The 24,093-nt window shown below is 41.1% G+C and overlaps 1 protein-coding gene across 7 annotated transcripts in view; it reads left to right on the top strand.

Annotated features, from left to right (window-relative positions):
- GRAMD1C (GRAM domain containing 1C) overlaps nt 1-23,232 on the top strand; it is a 52,962-nt gene extending 29,730 nt beyond the window's left edge. For 6 of the 7 annotated variants that reach the window (XM_042031809.1, XM_042031804.1, XM_042031803.1 and 3 more), the window contains 12 exons: nt 1,321-1,439; nt 2,674-2,794; nt 6,664-6,823; nt 13,279-13,425; nt 14,219-14,337; nt 15,426-15,568; nt 17,172-17,275; nt 17,974-18,153; nt 19,607-19,664; nt 20,179-20,289; nt 21,121-21,226; nt 23,014-23,232. In XM_042031809.1, the coding sequence (XP_041887743.1) occupies nt 1,321-1,439; nt 2,674-2,794; nt 6,664-6,823; nt 13,279-13,425; nt 14,219-14,337; nt 15,426-15,568; nt 17,172-17,275; nt 17,974-18,153; nt 19,607-19,664; nt 20,179-20,289; nt 21,121-21,226; nt 23,014-23,091 (1,446 nt within the window). In that variant the 3' untranslated portion in view covers nt 23,092-23,232. The remainder of the gene's footprint in view (nt 1-1,320; nt 1,440-2,673; nt 2,795-6,663; nt 6,824-13,278; nt 13,426-14,218; nt 14,338-15,425; nt 15,569-17,171; nt 17,276-17,973; nt 18,154-19,606; nt 19,665-20,178; nt 20,290-21,120; nt 21,227-23,013) is intronic. The other variant, XM_042031802.1, reaches the window with a different exon arrangement.
- Nucleotides 23,233-24,093: the final 861 nt, after the last annotated feature.

The raw sequence follows: 24,093 nt of genomic DNA, 5'->3' as shown, positions 1-24,093 counted from the left end.
GGCGGCCCCGGGCGGGCCCCGCCGCCGCCCAGCAGGAAGTGGGAGCGCGGCGGCTCCCGGCGGGAGCGGGGCTGCCCGGGAGCGGCGCTGCCCGGCGGGACGCGCCAGGTGGGTCGCGGAGCGGGACGGGGAGAGAGAGCGGGCGGGGAGTGCCGGCAGCCCGAGGAGCGCCGGGACGGCTCTGGGCGCGCATTTGCATCCTGCGTGCGGGTCAGCTCCGCCGTGTCTGTCTAAAATTGCGGGTACTGTAACACTCTACAGGTGAAGCAAGCGGGTGGAGAGGATCATTTAAAGGTCCTTTAAATAATGCATGGGTATTTAATGTCATCATTTCATGCAAATAGTAAGCACTACTTGTGTTACTGCCTCATTAGCACAGTCCTGTTCCCTTGATCAATATGGATGGTGGCCGAGGCACATTTTCCAATGTGGTGTCTCCTGTTTTAAGATCGGTAGTATTGCTCTCTGAGCTCTGTTAAATACCAAAAACCTTTTATTTCCTTTCTCTCTCTTTTTCTTTTTTTTTTTTTTTTTTTTTTCCACCCCTCCCCCCCCCCTTTTACAGCCAAGGTGGACTTTGAAACTCATTGCTTACTCTGCAGATAGGACTGTGTCATACTACTTTCACCTCTAAGCTTTCCTGATGATATAAGAGAACTTAAATATGTCCCGGTAGCTGTGGGAATTCATAGAGCAGGACAGAGATATTGTAGAGAAGAAGACTTAGCTAGTGGTGAGTCAAGGTAATGCTGAAGAAAAGCAACTATTTTTCATAAAGAGGATGCTGGTGGTACAAATTGAAGACCTCCTGTCCCACCTTGGCAAAGTGGGCAGTTGGCTGACCTAGACACCAGTGTAGTGACTGAAATGCTAGCCTGCCACGATTTGTAAAGTACTCTGAGCATCCTCAGGAAACAGGCAGGTATCTATTAAGCAGTTTGTTCAGGATCAAAGATGGACCTAACTGGTCTTGTGCCATGTCGAGTGAAATTCGAGAGGGAGGTACCTTGAAGGTATCTCTGAAAATGTTGGTAACATGTAAAGAAGCAAGTACTGGCCACAAGTGTGTTTTCTCAAAATGACAATTTTTCTTACGCCTGATGTTATTGGTTGAACAGCAGTGGGTTGGGAGTATGGAGCAGACAGGAGTACAGTTGCCCAAAACGCTGAAACCCAATCTCGGAACGTGATACCTGAATGCTTTCGGTCCTTGTCAGAATTGAGGTTAGAGGCTGTGGCGTAATTCGAACTTGTTGCTGTTTTTCCTCCAGCGCCTTACTGTGCCATACCGTGGTTCTTGACTAGCTCGCTTTGTTTCAGAGGCTGACCAAGCAGGAATTCTGGCAGCTGGTGCACCAGAGCTATGGCTCTGAGCTGGGCCTGAACAGTGAGGAGATGGAGAGCTTCCACTCATCGTCTGAAGACAATGGGCAGTCTCGGTAAGGAGAGGCTGTACAGCCTATTGAAACACCTGGGGAGAAGCAGTGTCCTCTTGCTTAGAAACTGTTTCTAAAGAGCTGCTGTAGCCTTACCAGAAAGGTTAAGCCTGTAGTAAAAGGATACAGAGATCTGAACTGCATAGACTGGGCATGTATAAAAACTTAACTGAGTGAATTTTCTGAAACAGTAGCAGTGCAGCTGAGGCCGCTTAGAAGAGGAGAGAGGAAGACCTTGTTTTCCCTGGATCTGCTTGGGGATCAGCATAGGGTAGCTTAAATAGCAGCCTTTTCCCATGGTGGTGCCTGTATGCCCTTCAACGGTTTGGAAGGTTTGAATGGAATGGAGCTGTATTGTGGTTCAGGCACTTTTTTCTTCCCCTCCTCTGTGGAGAAATACTTGTTTTGCCTTGTTCTCCTGATATCTGAGGTCTTAGCTTATTTTTGTATTGTCCTCAGCTTGAATTAAAAAACAGAAATAGTAATATGATAAGCTGGAATAATTGTAATAATAATGATGCGGTTTTTTAGAAGAGTTGCCTTGATTTTTTTTTTTTTTTTAACAAATGTGAACTGATTTATGACCTGCCAGTGTCAATCTAATAACAGCACTTTACATATCTCTATGTAAATAAGCATGACTCTACAAAACTGAACAGTGTAATTTATGTCTCTTCAATCCTGTATTATCTGAGTATGTCTGTGAGAAAAATGTCTTGAGTTCATTGCAGGCTTCAAAAGATACCCTATTAAATATGTTCTGATTGTCTTTTTTTTTTTTTTTTTTTATTGGTTTGCTTTTTGTTTTGGGCTTGCTTGGTTTTTTTGTTGTTTCTGTTATGTTTTGGGGGTTTTTTGTTAAAAAGTCACAACTTTGCAACTTTGGAATAAGGGACACAGGAAAAAAAATTATTTTCTGACACTTCCTTAAAACATTTTCTTTCCAAATTAGTTATAAGCTACATCTGTTTCCTCATTTCCCACAGCACTTGCTTACTTTTTGATGCACCAGTGCTTGGTTTTATTGACCTTATGATCAGAAGCTGAATCTTCTGAGAGGTAGCTGGAATGAGGAAAATGGCTTGACCTTAATGAGCTGGGTGTGGGAAGAAACGAGTTGGTATTTTTTAATGTTATCTGAACAGCAATGTTTTGAATGCAAAAATCACATGAGACGCTTTCTCAGATTTCTCAGCACTTATATCTCCAAGGATATCTTCCTTTTTGCTTTGGGCAGATCCAGCATTTGTGATGATTCTGGAGAAAGGGATGAAAAACTACCCAAAATGATTGGTTTAGTTCGTGAGCCCTCGCTTCAAACAGAAGGAGAGCCACTCAACAGACACACGTTGCCAGGAGTAAGTGCTGACACAGCCTTTCTTGCTGTTTGTAGCTGATAAGCATATCTGCTTAACTTGTGTATCTGTAAGCATAGGATGAATGGAGATTGCAACTTCTAAAGAGGTCTTTGAGAAGTCAAGAATGTTTCTTAAATCTGAAAACGAGCAAAATTCTTTATAAGAGATTACTGTTGGTGTGAGCTTTAGCAATGCTCTGTCACTAATTTGCAGCACAACCTAGCTAGAATGCTGAGGCTTATGCCCTGGTCTGGTTTTTGTTTTTCCTATAAAAACAACATTACCTGATTTTTCTTACCCAGTTCCTGAGGATACCGTATTTGTTTTTTATCCAAGTGCTTTTTGATAGTAATGCCTTGTTCACCAATGCTTTCTTGCTTGTGCTGTTTGTCATTTGAAAAGATCTCTTATATTACTATCCTCTACATAGGGTATATTAAAAGATAGTTATGCTTTGTTACCCTTGCCTTGAAAGGTCAGTTAGTCTGCTGTTGTGAATACATGAAACCTTTTTTTATTGAAATCTGTGGAAATGCTTCAGAAGGAAGGGGGAAACCCCCAGACTTACTGTTATAAGGATGAATTTTACCTTAATGCCTTGGGTTAGTACAACTGAACAAGCATGAATGTCTCACTCGTGTTCATTCATGTTGTATGAATTTGTGAATGTGTTTGGCTGGTGGGGGCTATCACACTATTAGTAGTGACATCTGAGATGGGCACAGTGTCTAGCACTGTTACTGGGACTCCCATGTGCAGCTGTAGTCTAAAAAGTTGCAGATATTTTCTCTTTGGGTTATTAGATATCCCAAAGAGCTTGGAAAAGAAAATAAGCCACTAATGCATTTTTTATAAACTTTACTAGGGCTGGGTACCTAATTGCCAGTTTTGCTTTGGAGAATTTGGGGAAGGAAGGAGATTATTTTAATAGTTTTTACTACCCTATAAATCTTCTGACTTTTGTCACTTGCTGAAAGTGATCTGGAAGTTAAGTGGGATTTAAATAGTTCTGCCAAAATCCAAGTTAATGGCTAGAAACTCATATCCAGCAAACAATATTGGTATTTCTCAGATGTTAAAAGCTTAGTTACTTGAGTGATGGGTATTCCTTATGGAAACCCTAACAGTATAAAGCAAGATTTTTGGAGAGTTGTAAGAGAGACATGAGAGGACTGGGGATGCTGCTGGAATTTGGGCTGTTTGGGATAACTAAAAATCTACACAGGTAGCCTTAGTTTGGACTTGTAAGTCTTATTTGCACAAGAACAAGCCATTTAAAAATAATTGCTGTGCCTGGAAAAAGAAGCCACACCCAGAGATGTCTCTTGTAGGTGCTAAATCTAATTGGGCATCTTGGTAAGGAGGAATGCCTGGGGATTTGGTCTGTAAAAATGCCAGGATTTTCCCTTGAATAAACTGCTTCTGAAAAGTCTTCTAATTATAGTGTAAAAGTGCAATCTTGCTAAATGTGTAACTAAACTGTTTAGTTTACTGTTTCAGGGTAGCTAAAATGCACAGTGTTTTTGTCAGCTGTATGTGTCACTCAGCATTACTCAAGAATGTCCATGCTCTCTCCACAGCCCCAGGATTGCAGCATATTTTGTAGAACCACAAGGGCAATAGGAGGAGGCAGTAGTGCTTAGAATGTATTTATCAGAAGCCATCACAGTGATGACACAAAGCACACTTAACCACCTTCCAAAGACTGGAGGGAAACAGGCTTAAACTCCCCTTTACTGCTCTGATAGACAAAGTAAGTCCCAAAGCTCTCGTAAGAGGAAAATCTGAAAATAGTGGAGGGGTTGGGTCTTGTATTTGGCCCATCTTGAAGGAAATGTTGTTAATGGCTGTCTGTAGTTGATTGAGGAAAGTCTGTGTGGAACCCTGGTCATGGCTCATCTGGCTCTCAGTGTATGTGAATGTGGGAACCAACTTGTTGCCTGTTTTTGTAACCATCATCTTCCCTTCACCCCTTGCAGGGAGGCCTTCCAGTCCCAGAGCTTGCTGTTCACAGGCTAAAAAACCAAAAAAGCCTTGGCACTGAGCTTAGCAATACTGGACTAGCTCGGGAGATAAATGTACAATAGGGAAGAAATTATTAATCTTTAATTTCAGCTGATAGATCTTAAAATCTTTACTCTTTAGTGTGAAAACAACCCAAACAAATGCAAACCAACCCAAACCCTCATGAAATCTGTGTTAAACTATCAGTTATTCCGGGAGCCCCAGCTTGAATCTCTTCTTCCATGACATCATGAAAATTTTTTTTTCTAGAAGCTGTTGCTTTTGTCTTCTGACTTGAGCCTGACTTTCCTGCTCTGCTCATGGCATAATGGGCTGCTCTTATGCTGCTGGTGGGAGCTCCATATATTCAGTAGATCCCTAATTGTTGTCAAAATACTGTGAGAGTTCCTTGGGTTTGTGCTGGATCAGTGTGTCAATTTTTAGGCAGTTCTATCACAACTAGCTCCTTTTTGACTTCCATTTGTATTGGTAGAGTATTTTGACATTTAATATTGGTTCTGTCTAGATCCTGTTGTGGGACTGAGTATAACTTACATGGCAGCTCCTCTCAATAGGACCATTTGTTAACTGATCTGTTTTTCTGATTCAGTCTTCCTTTTTAATTTTTTGATCTTGAAGGAGTATTTTTGTCTGCTTATACTGCAGTCAGATTGATGCCTGTCTCTATTTTCCAGCCACCTACCTCCTCCTAATGGCCCTTGGTTGCACAAAAAAAGTAACAGGTTTTTATTTCGAAAAAAACCCAAGAAGTACAGGAAGTACATGATGACTGTTCAAGCACCAGATGCTCTTGCTTTCTTGAGTCACTGCTGAATAATCTTTAGGGAAGATGCTTTTGCAGATGAATCAGAACAACTCAGTTGAGGAGCCCTGATCATGTTTACTATGGCCCATGCAGTGCTCTTCTGGGGGCTGTACTGCTCTTGATTCCAGGTGTTCCACTGGCAGCGGTGGGGCCTTGAGGAGAGGTTTAGAGTGAAAACTGATGAGAAGCTTTTTGGGTGGCATTTTGAGATATATGAACTTTGTCCATACAGTTTCCTTGGAGATTTACTTCTAAGTATGCAATGGTATATGTGCTTAGCTGACAGTTCTTGTTTAAGGTTAAGAGCTGCATTATTGATTAAGTGATTGATGTTCTGGGGGATTTCCTTTCTGCTTATATACTGGAGATGGTAAATGATACTCCATTGCTTTGTTTCTGAGAAGCAACATTTTATAGGTAGGATGGCTCTAGACAGTGTTTTAAATTTCTTTTTTCAAAGAGTGATGGAGTTCCTACAAAATAAGAACTTTTCAAATATATAATTGGGATAATTTAGTCTTGCTGAAAGAGGAAGGCCCTACCTGTTTCATTGTGCTTCCCCTCTGGGTTGTTGGACCCTTGCTTAAGCCATTAGGAAAAAACTAACCTGATGAATACCAAGCAAATCTGTGTTAGTTTAATGAATTTATAAATGCTAATGTTGAAGCAGGGAAGGGGCCGAAACTGTGCAGAGTGGTGCAAGGGGACAGTCCTGTGTAAGGCAGCTCTTTGTACCAACAGTGCATAAACAAGAAACAAGTCTGCTCCTTGTTACTGGGGTTTAGTAAAATATTTAAATAAAGGAAAGAGAGGTTGTCTGGGGTAGAGGAGCAAGGGAGAAATTAGTGCTTGTCTGTGTGGTAATTGAGTAGATAGAACTTTCGGCTTTCTTTGTATGGCTGTCTTTTTTAAAGTAACTTTCTCTTTGGGTTGGTGGTTTTTTTTTTTTTTTTTTTGTTTTTTTTTTTTTTGTTTTGTTTTGTTTTTTGTTTTTTAATGATCTCTGATTACTGATATTTTTTTTTTTTGGTTGTTTCAGGTGGAGGAGTCCCCAAGTGAGAAACAAATAAAGAACCCTCTTCTATCTTCAGAAAAAAAACCTGCTAAGCTAGTTAGGAGCAGGTCTTTAGAAAAATCCTTAGACCTTAATGAGAATGAAAATCTTTCAGAGAAGAGCAGTGCCTCAGATAGTGAAGAAGGTAAATCTCTTAACAGCTGGGATCTGTAAAACAACATGACTTTGGTGTTCTGTCTCACTTGTGGAGAAAGTTAGAGAACTTCCTGATCTTATGAAACTTGCTTGCTTATTTGTTTCACAGAATTGCAACAAAAAGGTTTTTTATCTTAGTTTCTGGGGGAAAAAAGTTGTTGGGTGTTTAGAATGAAAATAAATTGTGGTTTTTCTCTTTTGGTGTGTAGAGAGTTGCTAACAGCTGAAACTAAAAGTTTCTTCACAGTGGGGTGGTGTTAATTTCAAAGATGTCTCTTTCCATCCTTTGCATTTCTTGGAAACTGAGGGAAAACATTTCAGACTGTTTTTAAGTTTCTGAAAGATTCCCCCAACTCCTCCTTCTTTACACTCCTATGTTCTTAAGGCTTATGGGCTTCATTGTTATTGATGGTGTAAGCTGAGGAACTTACTGAAAGCCCAGGGAAGATAACTCCCAGCTTTCAGGAGAGTATTGTGCATATTCTGAATCTGATCTGAAGATGAAAAACCTTCATAGATATCTTGCAACAGATTACACTCTCTGTGCAAACATAATCTTAATGGATCCTAATGTACCAACCTCATAACTCATTACCCAATATAAGATAGAAGAAACTTGGATACCTGGAGGATAAACTTGTGCTGAGGTCTGTGGGTGCTTGTCCTGTGGTCCCACAGTAGCCCCTGACAAGTTCTCACTTTCTGTGGTGAGCTTTTCACTTACCCTGGGGAAGTTTTCTGTGCCAAAGGGCTGTAGTTGTTGGGGCAGCTCATTGAACTTTGGTGGATGTTCTGTAATATCTGAATCTTTGATTCTGTAAATGCCTTTAAAGCAAAGTGTGCACAACCTGCATTGGTTCCAAGGTTATATGGTGGTGAGCAAATGAAAGACAAAAAGCCCAACAGTAGTACTGTGCTCAGTAGCAGCTGTGTATTTCTTTCATGTGCAAGGAGAACTTACTTCATCACTTGTTGGCAAGGAATAGAACAGTTCAGTTGATTGAGGCCAGTTCTTAATCTCACTGAGAAATTTTATATCTTGTCATTTCAGAGTTGACAACTGAAGTTGTTTGCAGGTGACATTATGTGGGGATCATTGAGGTGTCCAGGAAAGTTTTCAGAGTTGCAGTTTGAATTGGCTGCCTTCAAGTTGTGCTTTTTGCCTGGGGATATACTTTATATTCAATAAACTTTGCTTTTGCTCCCCCACAGTGCTTTTGTGTTGGCTTGAGTTCAGATTCAACTCAATGCATGTCAGACATTACCATTTTTGTGAATATACGTACTTGAACAGGCTGTTGTTTATGCCATGCTCCTACACACATAACAAGCTTGACAAATTAATTTACTCTTCCAAAGGTGTATCTTTTAGAGCAGCAGAAAGTTTTGGTCTTTGGATGTTTTAGATATTTTGCAGCTTTCCTATCTTCCTATTACCACATCTCTCTTCTTTCTCTGGATTTTAGTTTTTATGGCAAAGGTCTCCAGTGTAACTGATTAAAAAGTAGTCCTGTTGTCTTTCCTGCTACTAGTTGCCTAAATCATAGCAGTAAATATTCCCTGTCATGCCTGCATTAGTGATGTTGAATAAACTGGAGATGTCTCTTTAATAAAAAGACAACTGACTTCATGCTGCTTTTATTTCTCTTCCCTTCCCCAAGACTAGTCTTTTTTTATTCAGAGCAGGATTTTCTAGACTCACGACATTAATCTTTTCTGTCAGAATCTTTATGCTTAGAATGTCTTTCTTCTGTTTCTCTGTCTGTTTTCTGTTGCAGTTGCCCCACACTCTTACAAGGTGAATTCCTTCACGCAAATGAAACTAGCTTTCCTACATGGCAAAGGTTTACCCATGCGATTAATTTCTCTTGTGTCCTCTGGCTCATACTCAGGCTGCCCATGGAGGTGTCCTGGCAAATAAGGTGAGGGGCAAGCTCAAGACTCTGGTTCTTCACAAGATTAATTCCCTTGTCCTAAGCAGTTCTCACCTTGGGGATGGGGGGGTCTGCATCCCACTGTCCACCACCGGCCTGTTGACCTGCCTCTTGATGTTTTTGTCCAGGTTTATAAATCAGAGGATAAATCCTGAGCCATGACAAACTTTTGGCTAAGCTAAACGTTAATATCTGTGGCCTTAATTCTGAATTTCAGAAAACAGGTTTTAGTTCAAGCATAGAATACATATTTGCAACATAGGGCCACGAGATCTTTTTAATTTCCTCAAATGACTCTTTAGTATATAGGGTAGTTTGTTTCTTTGTTTTCAATGACTGTGTCCAGCAGCATGAAATACTTCAAATAAAGAAGGGGAAGCAGGATATTGGAAAAACAGTCTTTTATGCTAGAAGGCTTTACTGTATGCAGGGAGATCATACGTTTCTGCTGTCCTTGTGTAACGTGACAGACTTACTGTGTTGTTTCTGTGTGTACTAATACCCACCTTAAATGTGTGATCTGCAGGAGAGCATAACTGCCTGTACTGTGGTGCTGTAAGATGGGCACAGCAGAGGCTTGACTTTGCTTGCAGATGGTGGTATATAGGGCATATGGTGTTTGAAATACAGGATAGTTGAAACTAGGTTCAGCCCTGTGTTAGTTGTCCCCCTCCCCACCTCAATATGAAATTTTGGGTATATGGTGTATGTAAGGAAGAGTAGCCCTGTTATCTTGTTGGAATTTTAATCAAAATACTGAAAGGATGTATTTTGTTGGAAAAAAAAAAAATTATTTACTTTGGATTTTGGAGGATATTTGTTTGAGTCACTTGAAGGCAAAAGGTTGTAGGGATTCTTTATCTTGTGAACTGGAAAGGGTTAGCATTGTGACAATACTCACTCAGTAGCTCCCCAGGTTAATTCTGTACTTAATGTTTAAAGTATAGGGGAGGTCTCTGAAAATGCTTAATACTGCTGATACAATCTTTAAATAGATGATGTCTGGAACATGTTCACTTCTAGGAATTGGTTTTATTCACTTGATTTCTGGTGTATCTGGTTAAAGGCTCCTACCTACATATCTTTCATGCAGCGTGTAATTTTTTCCCCATCCCCAGCGGTATAGAAATGTTCAATGGTGCCAAGATTTGCGTACATACTTTTTTAAAATCTGATCCTCCCCCAACTCAGTGGAGTGGAAAAATAGACCTTCTTATTAATTTGTTTGATAGTCTCTGCTTGTATCAGTTCAGCTTTCTTAATTTGGTTGTGGTGTGTTTTAACTTCTTGCTGTTGGTTGTGGATGAGAATTTTAATAGCAATGTTTTTCTTACTGCTTCCCCCCCCGCCCTTTTTTGTCTCTTTTTTTGCGCTGCAGATGTCTTTAAACCTCTGCCATCACTGCTGCATAATGGTATTATATTCAAACATTATTTCACAGCTTGCTTTGCAGTGATGAAATGACCTTATGAAGTGCAAGGCAATAGTGGGGGAGGGAATAGACCTGCTGTCATTAGGCTGAACCAGGACACTCTGGGTAATATGTTTACTTCTGTGTTTTTGGGTCCCTCAGAGTCCTTACCTAAAATCAGAATGATCTCATGTTCTTTTAGCAGACAGCTCCAATTCAGCTATAAATGTATTCAGGCTAAGAGAGTTAGTGTGATAATAGTATGCTGCTGAGGGGTTAGAACAGCACTGAAAGTGAAGGAGTTAGACTGATATCTCTGTATTTACACATAACATTCTGTTAATAAAGAGCATTCCAAGCCAATCTTAGGTAAAATGCTTCATGTTGCCCTACTGTTGTGAAAAATAAAGGCAGATAGAAGTTTAGCTATGTGAGTTAAAACAAACACAACAGTAGACAAACATGCATCTTCATTTGTAGAGAGATAAGTGGTTAAAGCTGCCTGTTCTGTTCAAACTGCAAGTGTACAAAAGTGTACCCTAACTCATTGCTGTGTTACTTTTTGTGCTCGCTGCTTCATTTAGGATTTCTATGGATATGTTTTGAGAACTTGGAAGGTACTTGCTTCCACAGATGTGGAACTCGCAACACAATTTATGCATACATGCGCCTTCCAGACTCATTGTCCAAAAGGTTTCCAGTTTTTCTGGAGAACAGCTGTTTGAATCCTAGCATCTAAAGTAGCTGATGGGCCTGATATATAAACCTAGTTTTAGCTTGAATTTCCTAAAAGTTACTGCTTTATGTGCTAATACCATTAAAAAAACCCAAAACTTTGTTTCTTTCAAGAGCTAAGAAGGATTGTAAGTAAAAACGTATTTTTCAATAGATTCTCATGCACTTGGCACTTTATTGACTGTTCCTTATTAGAGACATGACTATATAGAGATAGTGTAGGTAAATTAACTTACAGGAAATTTTGTATAGACCTGTGGGTGCTCTTTCTTCAGACTCACTAGAAAGAGGACAGACTCGGAGTAATACAGCTTGGTGGCAAGATCTGCACCTTAAGGTAAAAATGCATGGGCTTCATGCATATCATAAGTTGCCCTGGCTTACCAAATTACCTTGCATCAGCAGAAAAATAGTGGCTGTCCTCAGGCATTTCAGGTGAACACGAAGTTGTGTTGTTTAGCTCAGGCTCACTGGGGCAGAGGTAGCTTGTGTTATCTTGTATTTGCTAAGACGTGTACAAATAGCTGACAAAGCTGATCTGATGCTTATCTGGTGGCTTGATCATGTGTCTGGCTCTTTATTTTTTTTTTTTTAAGTGGTAGTAGGTTCCTTGGGCATGTCAACACTCAGCTGAGTGACATTCAACCACAGTAACTAGGTTTGAATTGCCTGCTCTCTGATTCTATGCCAGTTGATGCACAGTAGGCAGAGGGGATGTCAGCAGCAGTATCTGAAACTTCCTGTCTCTTAGCAAAAGAGAGGATGTGGGAAGTGCACTCTGAAAGGAGAGATCTGTAGTGTTGAGGTCTTGTTAAGTGAGGTCAAACTTACAGTTCACTTGGCCTGCCTTTTGTTAGAGTTAGGTTCAGCTGGGAGTGGAAATACAGTGAGCATAAGCTGAAAGCTCAGGCTGATTTCTGGCTTCCTGCAGAATGTTTCAGCACAGCAGAATTTGTATTCTACATGTGATGACTGTGTATTGACTGGTTAAATAGACCTCTTGAATTGTGTATTTGCTTTCTGTCCCATCTCATAATTGTGTGGAATTACAATTGCATAAGCAGAACATAGCACAGGAAGGAAGTCAATCTCTTGTGCAAGCACAAAAATATAGCACTCACGCTTCACTTTTGGGGTCCTACATTGAAGCCTGATGAGATCAAGGAGAGCTTTTTTGGAGGCAGATGTTCTAACAGGCTTCAAGCAGGCTAGGAGCAGCATTAGAGGAAGTCTGCTCAGTCAGAACTGGGTTTTGTTGGGGACTGCTGTGGTTGTTTAGCTGCTGCATTTGCCTTTATTGATACTGGCTGCTACCAAGCAGCAATGTTTTAAGTGCTGTAACCTTAGCTTGTGGGCAGCTTGTGAACTACACTGTGATATTCAGGCTGCCTTTGCATTAGTGGCTGGCACTGACCTTTCCTAGCCCCGAGCATTCGTTTGTATCAGTTGAAAGGTTGGCCATCCTGAAGATTCGCTTTTGGGCTTCTTGTTTCATTTCAGTGATGTGTGGGAGTGGGGGAGGGGCTTGTTTGTCTTGTTGGTAATTACAGTTTAGGATTGGCTTGTTTCTAAAGCATAAGCAGATTGAGTCAGGGTTGGCATAGGAAACTGCTTGCCCTCCAGGATTATAATTCTATCCCTTATCTCTTGCAAGCGTGGCTGAGACAACCACAAAGCTGAGTCATGCCAGCAACCACCAGGACGCAGAAATAGCAAAGATCAGTGCTGCAGCCACAGAATGCCACTGGGGTGCTCGGTGGCTTTGAAATAGGTGGTGGCATTTGAGCCTCTTAGTGCATTTTTGGGGACTGCAAAATGGAGCAGGGTATCTCTTGTGTTCCTGTTCAATATGTATGGAGGGAAAAACAGTTTGAAGAACTGCTTGGGAGTCTACCTGGTCCCTTAGACTGTGGACACTACCAGTATTATAAATGTTAAAAGCAGAATTCTGAAACTAGCCGCAATTAAGAAGAAAACTGTTATGGTTTTACTGTCCTTGCTTCTCTTTTGTACAATAGAGACACATGTTAATGAAAATTATGCTAACTTTGTCTTTCCCCAATATTTCTTGTAGAATTAGTAAAATACTGAAGGCAAAACTAAAGGGATGGGACCTTTTGTTTTTAATTTATCAATTTGCACAGGGAAATGGTGGTAGTTGTGTATACTTGAAAATCAGCTCTGGACTTGTTCCTGAAGGCAACCTACCTACCAAATCATTTGCTGCTATAATTACTTGGTTTCTGAGAGCGAGAAACAAAGGCTGATGCAAGCTTGGGAAGGATTTAAGATGTAATAAAGCTTAGAATGCTAGAAAGGTTCTTCATAATACTGTTCTTAACCTGATCTCTCTGTCTCTCTTAGCAGTAAAGGAGACTGTCTCTGACAATGATATCTATGGGAGGCTTTTTATAAACAGAGTTTTCCACATCACTGCAGACAAGATGTTTGAAATCCTTTTCACCAATTCTCACTTCATGCAGAGGTTTCTTAATTCCAGGAGTATAGTAGGTAATAAACTCTTCTTTCTGTGTATGTTATAAGCTACCCTGAAAATTTTTACCTCTGAGAATTGCTAAATAGGGCTAAGTTGAATTTTAAGTTTCTCCTTTGCTTTAAAAGAATTTTTAAGCTTTAAAGTTTCACTATGAGAAAAGATATTTAAAGCTAGACTGTTGTTTCCCTAGATATGTACATTTTGGAGTAAAAGCCTCATTTCAGTGCACCACAGACCTGCACCTTAATGCCTGAATTTTGAGTAGGTTATTAAGTTGATGCATTCTGTGGGGTATTTCTGATTACATTGTGTCCCAGAAATAGTGAAAATTGTACGGCTGGCACACAGGCAAAAATCATTGCATCCTCCTAAACGATACTCACAGGCTTTAATTTTCTGGATGAGTAAATTTTATTCACTGAGACAGTAAGAACAGAAAATTAAGTTAAAAAGGGTAATATTTATTCAGTGTCAGCTTGGAAGGCAAAGTGGCAAAAGCTTTTGATAATGCTAAGTGAATCTATTCAACTTCAAGCAAATGGGAAATGACATATTTTCATTTAATTGCTTCTTCTTTTCTCCACCCTCAAATCTCTTTCAGTAGATTCAGGTTCAGCTATTCAGAGCTTCACCTTTGTTCATTAGCACACTACAGTTTTCCCTTTCCTGGAAAAACCTCACAACTATTTGGAATCAGTTTTCTGTATCTCCCCCTATTGCTGTTCTCAAACTCTTAAGACACAATAGGGCAGAGATAATGCCCTTCAGGTAATTTTTATGTGAGATTTTGCATCACTTCTCATCTAGATGCTGTATCAACCCCTTGGAATAGAGACTCCAATGGCAATCAGTTGAGGACTTTGACGTACACTGTCACGATTAACAATCCACTCTGTGGGAAGTTCACAACTGCAACTGAAAAGCAGGTACTGTGTGCATGTGTGTGTCTGTCTGGTGCCCTTTAAGGCAAGGGAGAGGTCAGCTCTGTGGTCTGTCAGAGTTCTGACTGGGATTAAAGTTCAGTGAACTGAATGTGACTCTGCAGTTTAAACAGAGCACCTCTAAGGGTGGCTTGCTGTCTCTCTCACCATTACTGAGCCAATGCTTATTAAATGAGAGAGGTTTTCTACCTTTACAGATGGCTGTAAACTCCATAAAACTTGCAGGGAAAAGTATTATCATCTCTTAGGAATTGGGGGGTGAAAAGGTGCAATTAAAGGCTTTCAGTGTCCACTTCTGGGCTCCCCAGTATGAGATGTGAAGAGCCTGACAAAGGGCCACTAAGATGATGAAGGGACTGGAGCATCTCATCTGAGAAATGGCTGATAGCTGGGAATGTTTAGCCCTGGAAAAGAGAAGGCTCAGGGGCATCTTAAAATTAATAGAAGTATCTGAAGGGAGGGTGCAAAAAATTGAGTCAGGCCTTCACCATCAAAGGCCACACATTTCAGTGGTGCCCAGCAATGGGACCAGAGGTGATGGGCACAAACTGCAACACAGATGATTCCTTCTGAACATCAGGAAACACTTTTTTCACTGTGAGGGTGACTGAGCAGCAGAGCAGGTTGTCCATGGAGATTGTGGCATCTCCTTCCTTGGAGATATTGGAAAGCCCCCTGGGCATGGGCAGATAGTCCTGCCTTAGTTCTTGGAAAAGACAAGCACCAGAGGTGCCTTCCAATCTCAACCCTTTTTGTTATTCTGCTTTGGGAAAGGTCTCAAAGAAGAGCTGTGGTCATGAGGCAGTGGCCAGCCTTGCATCTGGTACTTGAAGTGGCAGTGGGGAAGTACTGCTGCTGCCAGTGTTGGCTCTAGCAGGAGGCATCTTCTCTTTTCCCACCCCACCTATGGTTAACATTCTTACCTGGTTTCTATAGAGATTCTTCAGGCTTTCTCTCTCCTTGAGTTCACTTGGAGTTAGTTAATCCAGCCTAAGGAACTCAGGCTGAAAGGGCGTGGAGGGAATTTATGTACCATGAATATACCTTCTTATTTTTATTTTCTTTTATGATAGATCCTGCATAAGCAGAGTCAGAAAGGTCAGTCTTACCAGGTGGATGCTGAGGTCCTGACACATGACGTCCCTTACCATGATTATTTCTACACTGTGAACAGATACTGTATCAGTCGCACATCCAGTCACAAGTGCCGGTTACGGTGAGCCTGGGTGGTCCACGGGAGGAGGGCAGAAGCCAAGGCAGGGATGTTCTGATGATTAGTAAAAGATCTGCCAGCAGCATAGGAAACGTTGGGTTCTCTTCTGGAAAATAAGCTTGGTCACATGTATGCTGTGCTTGGATCTCATTAATGCAGTGAGAAACTGACTGAGATGGTGACTCTGAGGTACAGAACTCATCTCCAATACCAATTTGGGTCCTGACCAGCCTCGTGTTTTCAAGTGCAGCTGTGTGAGTGGGATAAACTGGAAAAAATTGAGATGTTTTATTACAAGGTTTCCCAGACATCCTCGCTAAAGGCCTGCAGAGGAGAATGGTTTCACAGGAATGTGCGGGGGAGATAGAATGTACTTAATTTTGCAAGGAGGTGCTCAAGTGAACTCTGCCTAGATATGGAAGTTCCTCTCCCATTTGTTGAAAACATTGGAAGTGGTGCTGTCTTTAGTGAGAGTTTTTATCTCAAACTTAATCAGTACTCAGGAAAGGTTAGCAAGCCTGGATTCTATTCTGGTTTATCTCAGGCTATAAAACTACTGCAAACTCTACTGGGAGGAGAAGGGAAGAAAGGTCCTTGAAAGACTGCTTTGGATTTTTTTGGAGTGAATCACTGTTATTCTTTGAGACCTAGACTTGTTTATTCTGAGATGCACGACAACCCTAGGGTAAAGAGTAAAAACCTAGGTATTAACATCATGTATAGAACAGAAGGTACATGGTGATGTCACAGCTGGCCTTACTAAACTGTGCTTAAAGTGGCTCAGAGACTCCATTTGAAAGGAGTTACTGTGTTAGACTGGAAACACAGTGGGCTTACATTGATTTGGAAGATTACTTAAAAAGTTGAAGAAAGTGTATTCTAGGATAGTCAGTGTTCTTGACTGAAATCACAGGCTATGCTTTTGTCCTTTATAAAGGACAAAATCCTTTATAATATCCTAATATCCTTAAAATCCTTTATAATAATCCTTTGGGATTCACTCAGCTGTTAGAAGCATTCCTCTGAAGGATTCTAGTCAATTCATTTTTATTCTGGAAGCGTTATTGATTAGCTTGACCTGAGGAATGCAAGGTAGGACTGTCATTTTCCCCTCTGTCATGCTCACAGAAAGACAGATTTTAATTTCTCAGAGTAGGGTGTGAGCACTTGATGTATGAGTGGTGATAAAGAATTTCACCTTCTGTATCTTGTAGTGCCCATGTAATATATCATGTGTACATATACAAAGTAAAAATCAGGGGTTTATTATCTGGAAGCCTGAATCCTATTTTAAATGTGTGTTAAAATGAGAATGCATCAGAAGGTAGAAATCGTCTTCTAGTCTGAGTCTGAAGGAAACATTTCAAAATGTTTCCCATAATTTGGACATTCAGATTTTGAGGCTTTAGCTAGAGATGTTGTCTTTGCTACTGTCTGTCTCTTGCCTTTCTTCAGTGAAAGTGCTGCCCAGATGGAGAGCAATGGCAGTTCCAGTTGGTATTTCAGATTTTAGACATGAGCTGGAGGCCTGCTTCTGATAAGAGATTTCTGCTATCACGGTGCCGCCTAGAAGAGCACTCTTTCATTATTGCATTCCGTTTGCTAGGGTTTCTGCAGAAGTGAAGTACAAAAAACAGCCTTGGGGTCTTGTCAAGTCTGTAATCGAGAAGAATACTTGGGGAGGAATACAGGAAAACTTCAAACAACTTGGTGAGACATTTTCTCCTTTGTGATGGAGTAAGGAGGCTACTTTTGCTATGTATGTTTTTGTGGCTGTCAAACCTGGCTCCTTGAAGAAAGGCTTGGAAAAAAGGCAACGCCTAAGCAGTCTTGAAAGACAGAACTTCCTGTCATCAATGTATCTGCCAGTTGCAGGGTATGGAAGAAGCCTTTTGGCTAACAAGGGGCTTTTGTATACCTGGTCATAATTGCTTTCAGAAGGAAACATGAGGAGCAGCAGGAAAGCTGTTATTCTCAACTGCATGTGCTTATCTCTAAGAATTTCCTTGATTGTGCATTTGAGAAGAGAAGCAGTGGCACTTGGCAGGCTCCATGAGTGTCTGTTCACAGCCTGGCCAGCCACGGCTGCAGGCTCTCAGTCTGACACAATTCCTAGTCTCAGTCTAACAGTGTCTTGCAGTGCTCTTCCAACTGCTGTCTGGCATAGCATTGAACAATCCTGCCTGGGCTGAGTGTGCACCACCTCTGCTGAGTGTTGCAAGTGCCTCTAGCAAATAGAACTGGGGTGGAGGTCAGGGTGTACTTTGCCAATTAGCTGCTTTAAGTTCATGTACTGGAAGGTGTGCTTGTTCCTCTCGCTGCCATCCTGCATATCTCACAATTTGTCTTCAGTGTTAAGCTGTTCAGCTTTCCAGATTTCTTCAGTAACCTTATTCTTTCCACTGCAGAATCAGATCTCCTAATGGAGGAATATGCAATTAATCAGTCCATAGAAGACTCTGGGAAATTACTTGCTCTGAGACGGAGGCGACGCACTTTACACCGGGGTTTGGCAGAATCACTTCCCAAACGTTCTTCCCAACATTCCTCTGGTGACATGGGAGTAGAGTCCCAGGGCAGCTTAATAGGTAGGAATTTTTCATACCAAGTGCTTTCCAAAAGGTGTGTTCAAGAAAGCATAACTCTTAAAATAGTGCAAGAGTAGCACTTGTGTATATATTACTGTTGTCTTGATGTAATTGGTGTGACAGCAAATGCTTTAATAAGTTCAGGCTTCTTCAAGCTTGCATCAAGTAGATTTGGAGTATGCATGGTTACTTCCTATCATGAGTATCTCATGAAATCAAGCCTAATATCACCTTCAGTTTTAAGACAAAAATCAATCAAAATCTAAAATGCTGTTCTGTATCTGCAAAGGATTGAAAATGAGTTTGGATCAGGAAAAAAAAATTAACCTGATTCTTGTAACATTTCTGAAAAATTGCTTTTTTTCTTCAAATAACTGCACACACAGGTCACAAGTTGATTAAACTTTGCCACTTGCCTCTTGGCCCTGTCATCTCAGTTTTGGTTATTTATTTTTAATGTTAAGAAGTCTGTTTCCCATATGCTTCTGTAATTTCTGGGTCACTTAAGCATTTCTTGCAGTTCCCCTGCCCTTAGGCACGACAGACTTGGGCACTGGGGAGTGGTGGATTCCATGACAAAAATTGAATTGTAAACAATGAAGTAGGAGCAAGTGCACTTCCCTTAAGGGGGAGACAACACTGAGTACACCTTTGAGAGAATATTTGGATCAGCAGTGTGTGTGAAGGACTCTTTACCTATCTGAAATTGCTTCCTAATTACTTAATTTTGCTACTGCTGCTCCACCTTTTCAGATGAGCGTGTCTCTCAGGGTACACTACAACTTTTATGTATGTCCTTTGTCCAGGGCAGGATGTGCAAAACTGGAATTATTTTTGAAGATCAGCCTGCCCACGGTGATAGGTGCTCAGTTTGGAGAGAACATGCACACTGTCCCTCAGTAGTGTCTGATCCCTGTTGCCTGATGAATAGCAGATGGCCTCTGGAAAGGCTGTTTCCAGGACAATAGATAAACCAAGCCAGTAAGGATGGGACCAGTTACAGGAAAATGTGACTGACACTGGTTGTCAGAAAGATGAATGTGAGCAGGAGAACAAGCAGCAGAGAGCCACTTTGCAGCCTGTCTCTGCTGTGTGTGACTAGCAGCACATGTGCTGGATGCACGTTAGGAATGGATGGACTGCAACCCTCTCAGGCTATTCAGCTTTACTGTGACCATGCCCCAGCATTCTGTTCTCCCCAGCACAGTGGGATAGGGGGAATTCTGATGGAAGAGCCTGACTGTTCAGCCAGCTTCTCAGAGATGACTGCAAAAATGCCTTGGTGAATGGTGGAGGTGGTCATGTGCACCGACATGACCTGTTATTTTTTTCCATCAGAAGTTGTTGAGCAGTTCTGTGTGAAGTGCTGGGCACTGACATATATCTATCTGCATGCATCCTTTAGGAATGTTCTTCAGTACTTTTTAACCTCCTTCTCTTCCATGCCCTATAGGAAGGAAAAGAGATGCAGTAAGTAGGACCACCACCATCATTGTAGTAATGAGTGTCTTGTAAGTACTCACTTGCATTAAAATGTTGCTTGACTTAAGCTCATCTTGACCTTTGTCTGTATTTGTTCCTCATTTGCATGTTAACATTGCATGTAGCATGATAAATCTTAACCTAATTTGAGTGGAACATGTGGGTATAAAAGGGGAATGGATTGACTTGGAAATTACAGGCAGAATGAAAATGCTGACTTGCCAAACTAGTTACCTTGCACGTTTTTCTTAGGTCTGATCCTATTAACAAAATAAAGTCTAGAATTTACAGATTCCTAATTTTAAAAGTTCCAAGAAGAGATACTGTTGTTATTTCTATTTGCTATTACCCAGCTTAATGGTAACTGCTAAGAGTTGTTCAGATAGATACTAATTTCCAGTATAGTGCTGCCCCACACCTTTTTTCTCCCAGGATTCTGGGAGGATTCTGTTTCCTTAGCTGTCTTTAGCCATGATCTTGTGTTTGTAGCATTGCAAATGAAATTATTACAAAACCTGAGTTTTTTTTCTCTTCTCTCTACAGTTTGCTGCTCTTGGTCTTGCTGAATATAACACTGTTCCTCAAACTGTCAAAGATAGAGCATGCAGCTCAGTCCCTCTATCACGTCCAGCTTCAGGAAGAAAGCTCTTTGAAGTAAGTTGAATTCACAATCTTTGCTTGCTTTCTTCTTCAGCTTATGTGAAAATATGATCTAAGGAAATAAATTATAAATAATGAAATTCAGTGGCAAGTTTTCAGAAGTGGCTGGGGCTTGCTGTGGTCTATGCTGAAATCCAGTGACATGTCTGACTGCATCTTGCAGTAATAAATTTCTCCTTTGACAAGCTTTTTTGGGAGAAATGTTAACCTTAGTTTGCATTTATCAGCCTGCTGTGACTCATCTTCTGTGAATATCATAGTGCTGATCACAGAACCAAAGTATTCATCCTGTGTGAACCAGCATGTTCTCAAATGGAATGTTAAAGGTTCATTTAGCTTTTTAGCTTCTTTCTGAGAGTCTCCTGCTAAATCTCTTCTCCTTCAAAAACTTCCATGTTATGTGCCTTTTGTACTCAGACACAGAAAGATGGTACTTCCTCTTGAATACAGTATCAACAAATAAGTTAAAAACCATATCCTGATGCTGAGACTGGAAGAGGTGTAGGGACCTCCCATAGTGACCATCTCAGAACTGGTTAGAACAACTTTCTTCGTAAGAAGGATCTTGCTCCCTGAAGTGTGAGCCTTATATCGTAAATGTAATGTCAGCACACTTTTTTTCTTGGTGGCTGTTGTCTACAAAGATCTGAAGTACTAGCTTCAAGAAAACAGGCATTGAAATTCAAATGCAGGCAGCTTTTTATGTGGCTTTTGTAAGAGGGTGCTTTTAGCAATGGCAGAGCAATGGTGGCAGAGAACTGTTGCTTTTATAAAGGCATGGAGGTGCTTGTTTCATGTTTCTGATGTAATCTCCATCTTTTTCAGCATATCCCCAGAAATGGTATCAAAAGAGGAGATTCCTCAATATGATAAGGAACAGGTTAAACATGTGAAGGGAGTTTTAAGAGACTCAATTGAAATGCTTGAGCAGGTAGGTCTGACACTCTTTCCTGGTGATGTTCTTGTTTCTCAACAGCTCAAGTTTTCTCCCTTGTGTTGTCATAGCTTTTGTTTGATGTGGTCTGATGCTAGATAAAGTTTTCTTGATCGGTTTTGCCCTAGGCAGTGCTTATGTTTCTGATGTTTTGGGTTGGTTTGGTTTTGAATTTGTTTCTTGGAGGGTTTTTTTTGTTTGTTTGGGGTTTTTTGTTTGGGTTTTGTTTGGTTGGGTTTTTTTGGGTTTTTTGTTGTTGTTGTTGGGCTTTTTTGTTTTTTTTGGGGGGGGGGGGTTAGTTGGGGGGGTTTTTTTTTATTGTTTGGTTTAGTTTTTTTGGGTTTGTGGTTTTTGTTTGTTTGTTGGGTTTTTTTTTGTTTGGTTTGTGATTTTTTACTTAACTAAGATGTAAGTGTGCATGTCAATTTTCTTCAACTTGTCAAGTGCTTAAGAGATGTGTTGATGCAGTTCTGAATCATGACAAAGCAAAGACTGGAGTATTTCAAAACAGATTCCCTTTCCTAAGAAGACTCATACTAAGATGGTTTTTTTTCCCATCTTATTTTGGGGTTTCTTCATTCATTTTTATCCTGGCTTTTGCTCCCTGCTACTCTTCTAGATATTGGCAAGAGCTTCACTTAGCATTGATATCAAGGGGCCACCTAATCTCTAGTGAAAAATAAATAAATTCTGCAGACTCATATTTTTCTGAGAGGCTCCATAGAAGTTAATCCTCTGTCACAGTAACTTAAAATTTCAGGCTCCTGTATACTACAGACACACACAAAAAAAGTTGTTGAATACTGTTGTGTCTCTGATCCTGAAGTCCATGACCGTTAAATCCCTAAAATCCCTAGGCTGAAATTTCAACTCAGTAACTGAAGGACAGTAAATTGATGCTTTAGTTTTTACTTACCACTCATGAATGTTCTGATTTTAACTTCTTTTCTTAAATCTAAATGCAATGGAATAAATTATTAGTTTAGGAAAGCTGAAGGGGGAGTTCACATGTACCTTTCTCCAGCATTTGCTCTTTCTTCTTCCATACACTAAAGGAGGTTAGAAAAAGAAGCCATTTTTTATACTTCTTGTTTAGAGGTGTCTCTGCACACACAGCTGCTATTCATCTATTAATTAACCACTTTGATCACAACTTGAAAAAGCCTGAGTGCTGGAAACTTCACTTTAGAGAGAAGGTTTTCTGGTTTCCATGCCCTTTTAACTTTTTCTGCTTACTATCCAAACAATTCCTAATTCTGAAGTGTTAAGTGCTTTTTGAACACACAGTGTAAAAAAGAAAAGTGAGAATTTAGCCACCTTTTTCATCCAGAATAACACTTTTTGTCTGGAAGTCCTGACACATCTTAGTGCTTGCTACCTTGTGTTTTCTGAGGGTTGTCAATAATCTAAACACACTTTGTGCACCAAAATGCACTAGGAGGGCCAGGTGTTAAAAGAAAATTCATGTTGTACTGCCATGTTCCTTGGAGTATTTGCACTGAACATTATCTGTGACTAAAAATGAGTTGGGTGGTTTATCTTTTGTGCTGTTGTCTGGTGAGGTGTTAAGACTTTATCATCCTAGACTGTTAGTATTTATAAACTCTGCAGAGTGTAGCTGTTAGGAGAGCACAGTAAGCCAACTGTTTATGGAAACAGGGAGGAGGAAATCACATGAAATCTTTAAAAGAAAAGGAGGAGGGAGACTATTTTCCTGATAATGCTCACCCATACAGGAGACTGACTTAAGTAATTGGTGGGGGGGGATGATTGTATCTTCACAGCTGAAGATTTCCCTTTCCATGCTCCAAAGAAGCTTTGACCACTTGAACAGGACACAGAGCAGCAAGACTGAGAGTTAATAGCCACACCAGCTTTTTATTCAAGACGTCTGAAGAACACGTGTGTGTGAGGACTTGTGGGGTAGGGATTGTAACTGTCTCCTCTGGACTCTACTGTTTAGCTCAAAAGCTGCACAGAATAAAGGTTTGTGGAAGAAGTAAGTCGGGTTCTGCATTGCCACAGCTTGGCAGTCTTGTCTCTCCTGCCAGCCCTCTACCGTGGGGAGTCTCACTTCCAAACAGCGCAGAGCTCTTGCATCCATCCCGTGGTGAGTGAGCGAGGGCAGTTGTACTGCTGGTGAACAGATCCGAACACTTTGGAGGGTGAAAAACACCCTCAGCAGAGAACTGGGCTTGTCTCTATGAAATCGCAGCTTTTTATGTCAATGTACAAAATGACCGTCACCGAGGAGTGTTTTGGAGAAAAAACGTTACTGGATTCACAGCTACAGGATCTTCATAGGCTTTTTTTAGCAATGGGGACCTTGTGAAACAAGTCACCATCTTAAGATGAATATGCCTAAGATTAATTAAGAGGAAGAGGTTTGATATCTCTTGCATACTGCAAGCTTTGGCAGGCTGCCTTCTGCCATATGTTTCTAGCTCTCCAAGAGAAATTTCAGCCCTCGGTGTTTTCCCTCCATCAAGGGCTGTGCTTCAGTGTGGTGTGCCCACTGATGATGAAACACCTTTTCATGTGCTTCAAGCGTTTTCTAAGCAGGTTGAGGGAAAGAAGATGAATATAGAAAAAAAAATCCAAGAAAATGGAAGGGCCCCCTTCCTCGAGGCTGGGGTGCGGTTGGAGGGCAGCCCTGACTGGGGCGGTGCTCAGCCCGTCAGGCAGCGGTGCAAACACGGGGTGTGGGGTCGGGAAGCGGGGCACAGGGTCGAGTTCAAGGTGTACGGTGGGAGACTTTTCCCGGCCGCGTGTCCAGCCCCGGGTAGCGGGAGCCCCGCGGCGCCGCCCCCCGCGCCCGCCACCTGTTGCGCTGCCCCTTTAAGGCAGGTGCCCCCGCGTGACGG

The sequence above is a fragment of the Corvus kubaryi genome, unplaced genomic scaffold (assembly GCF_017639235.1).
Source record: "Corvus kubaryi isolate FWS band 111438036 unplaced genomic scaffold, C.kubaryi_AGA036_p1.0 37341, whole genome shotgun sequence".
Taxonomy (NCBI): Eukaryota; Metazoa; Chordata; class Aves; order Passeriformes; family Corvidae; genus Corvus; species Corvus kubaryi.
This window is presented reverse-complemented; position numbering and strand designations above follow the sequence as displayed.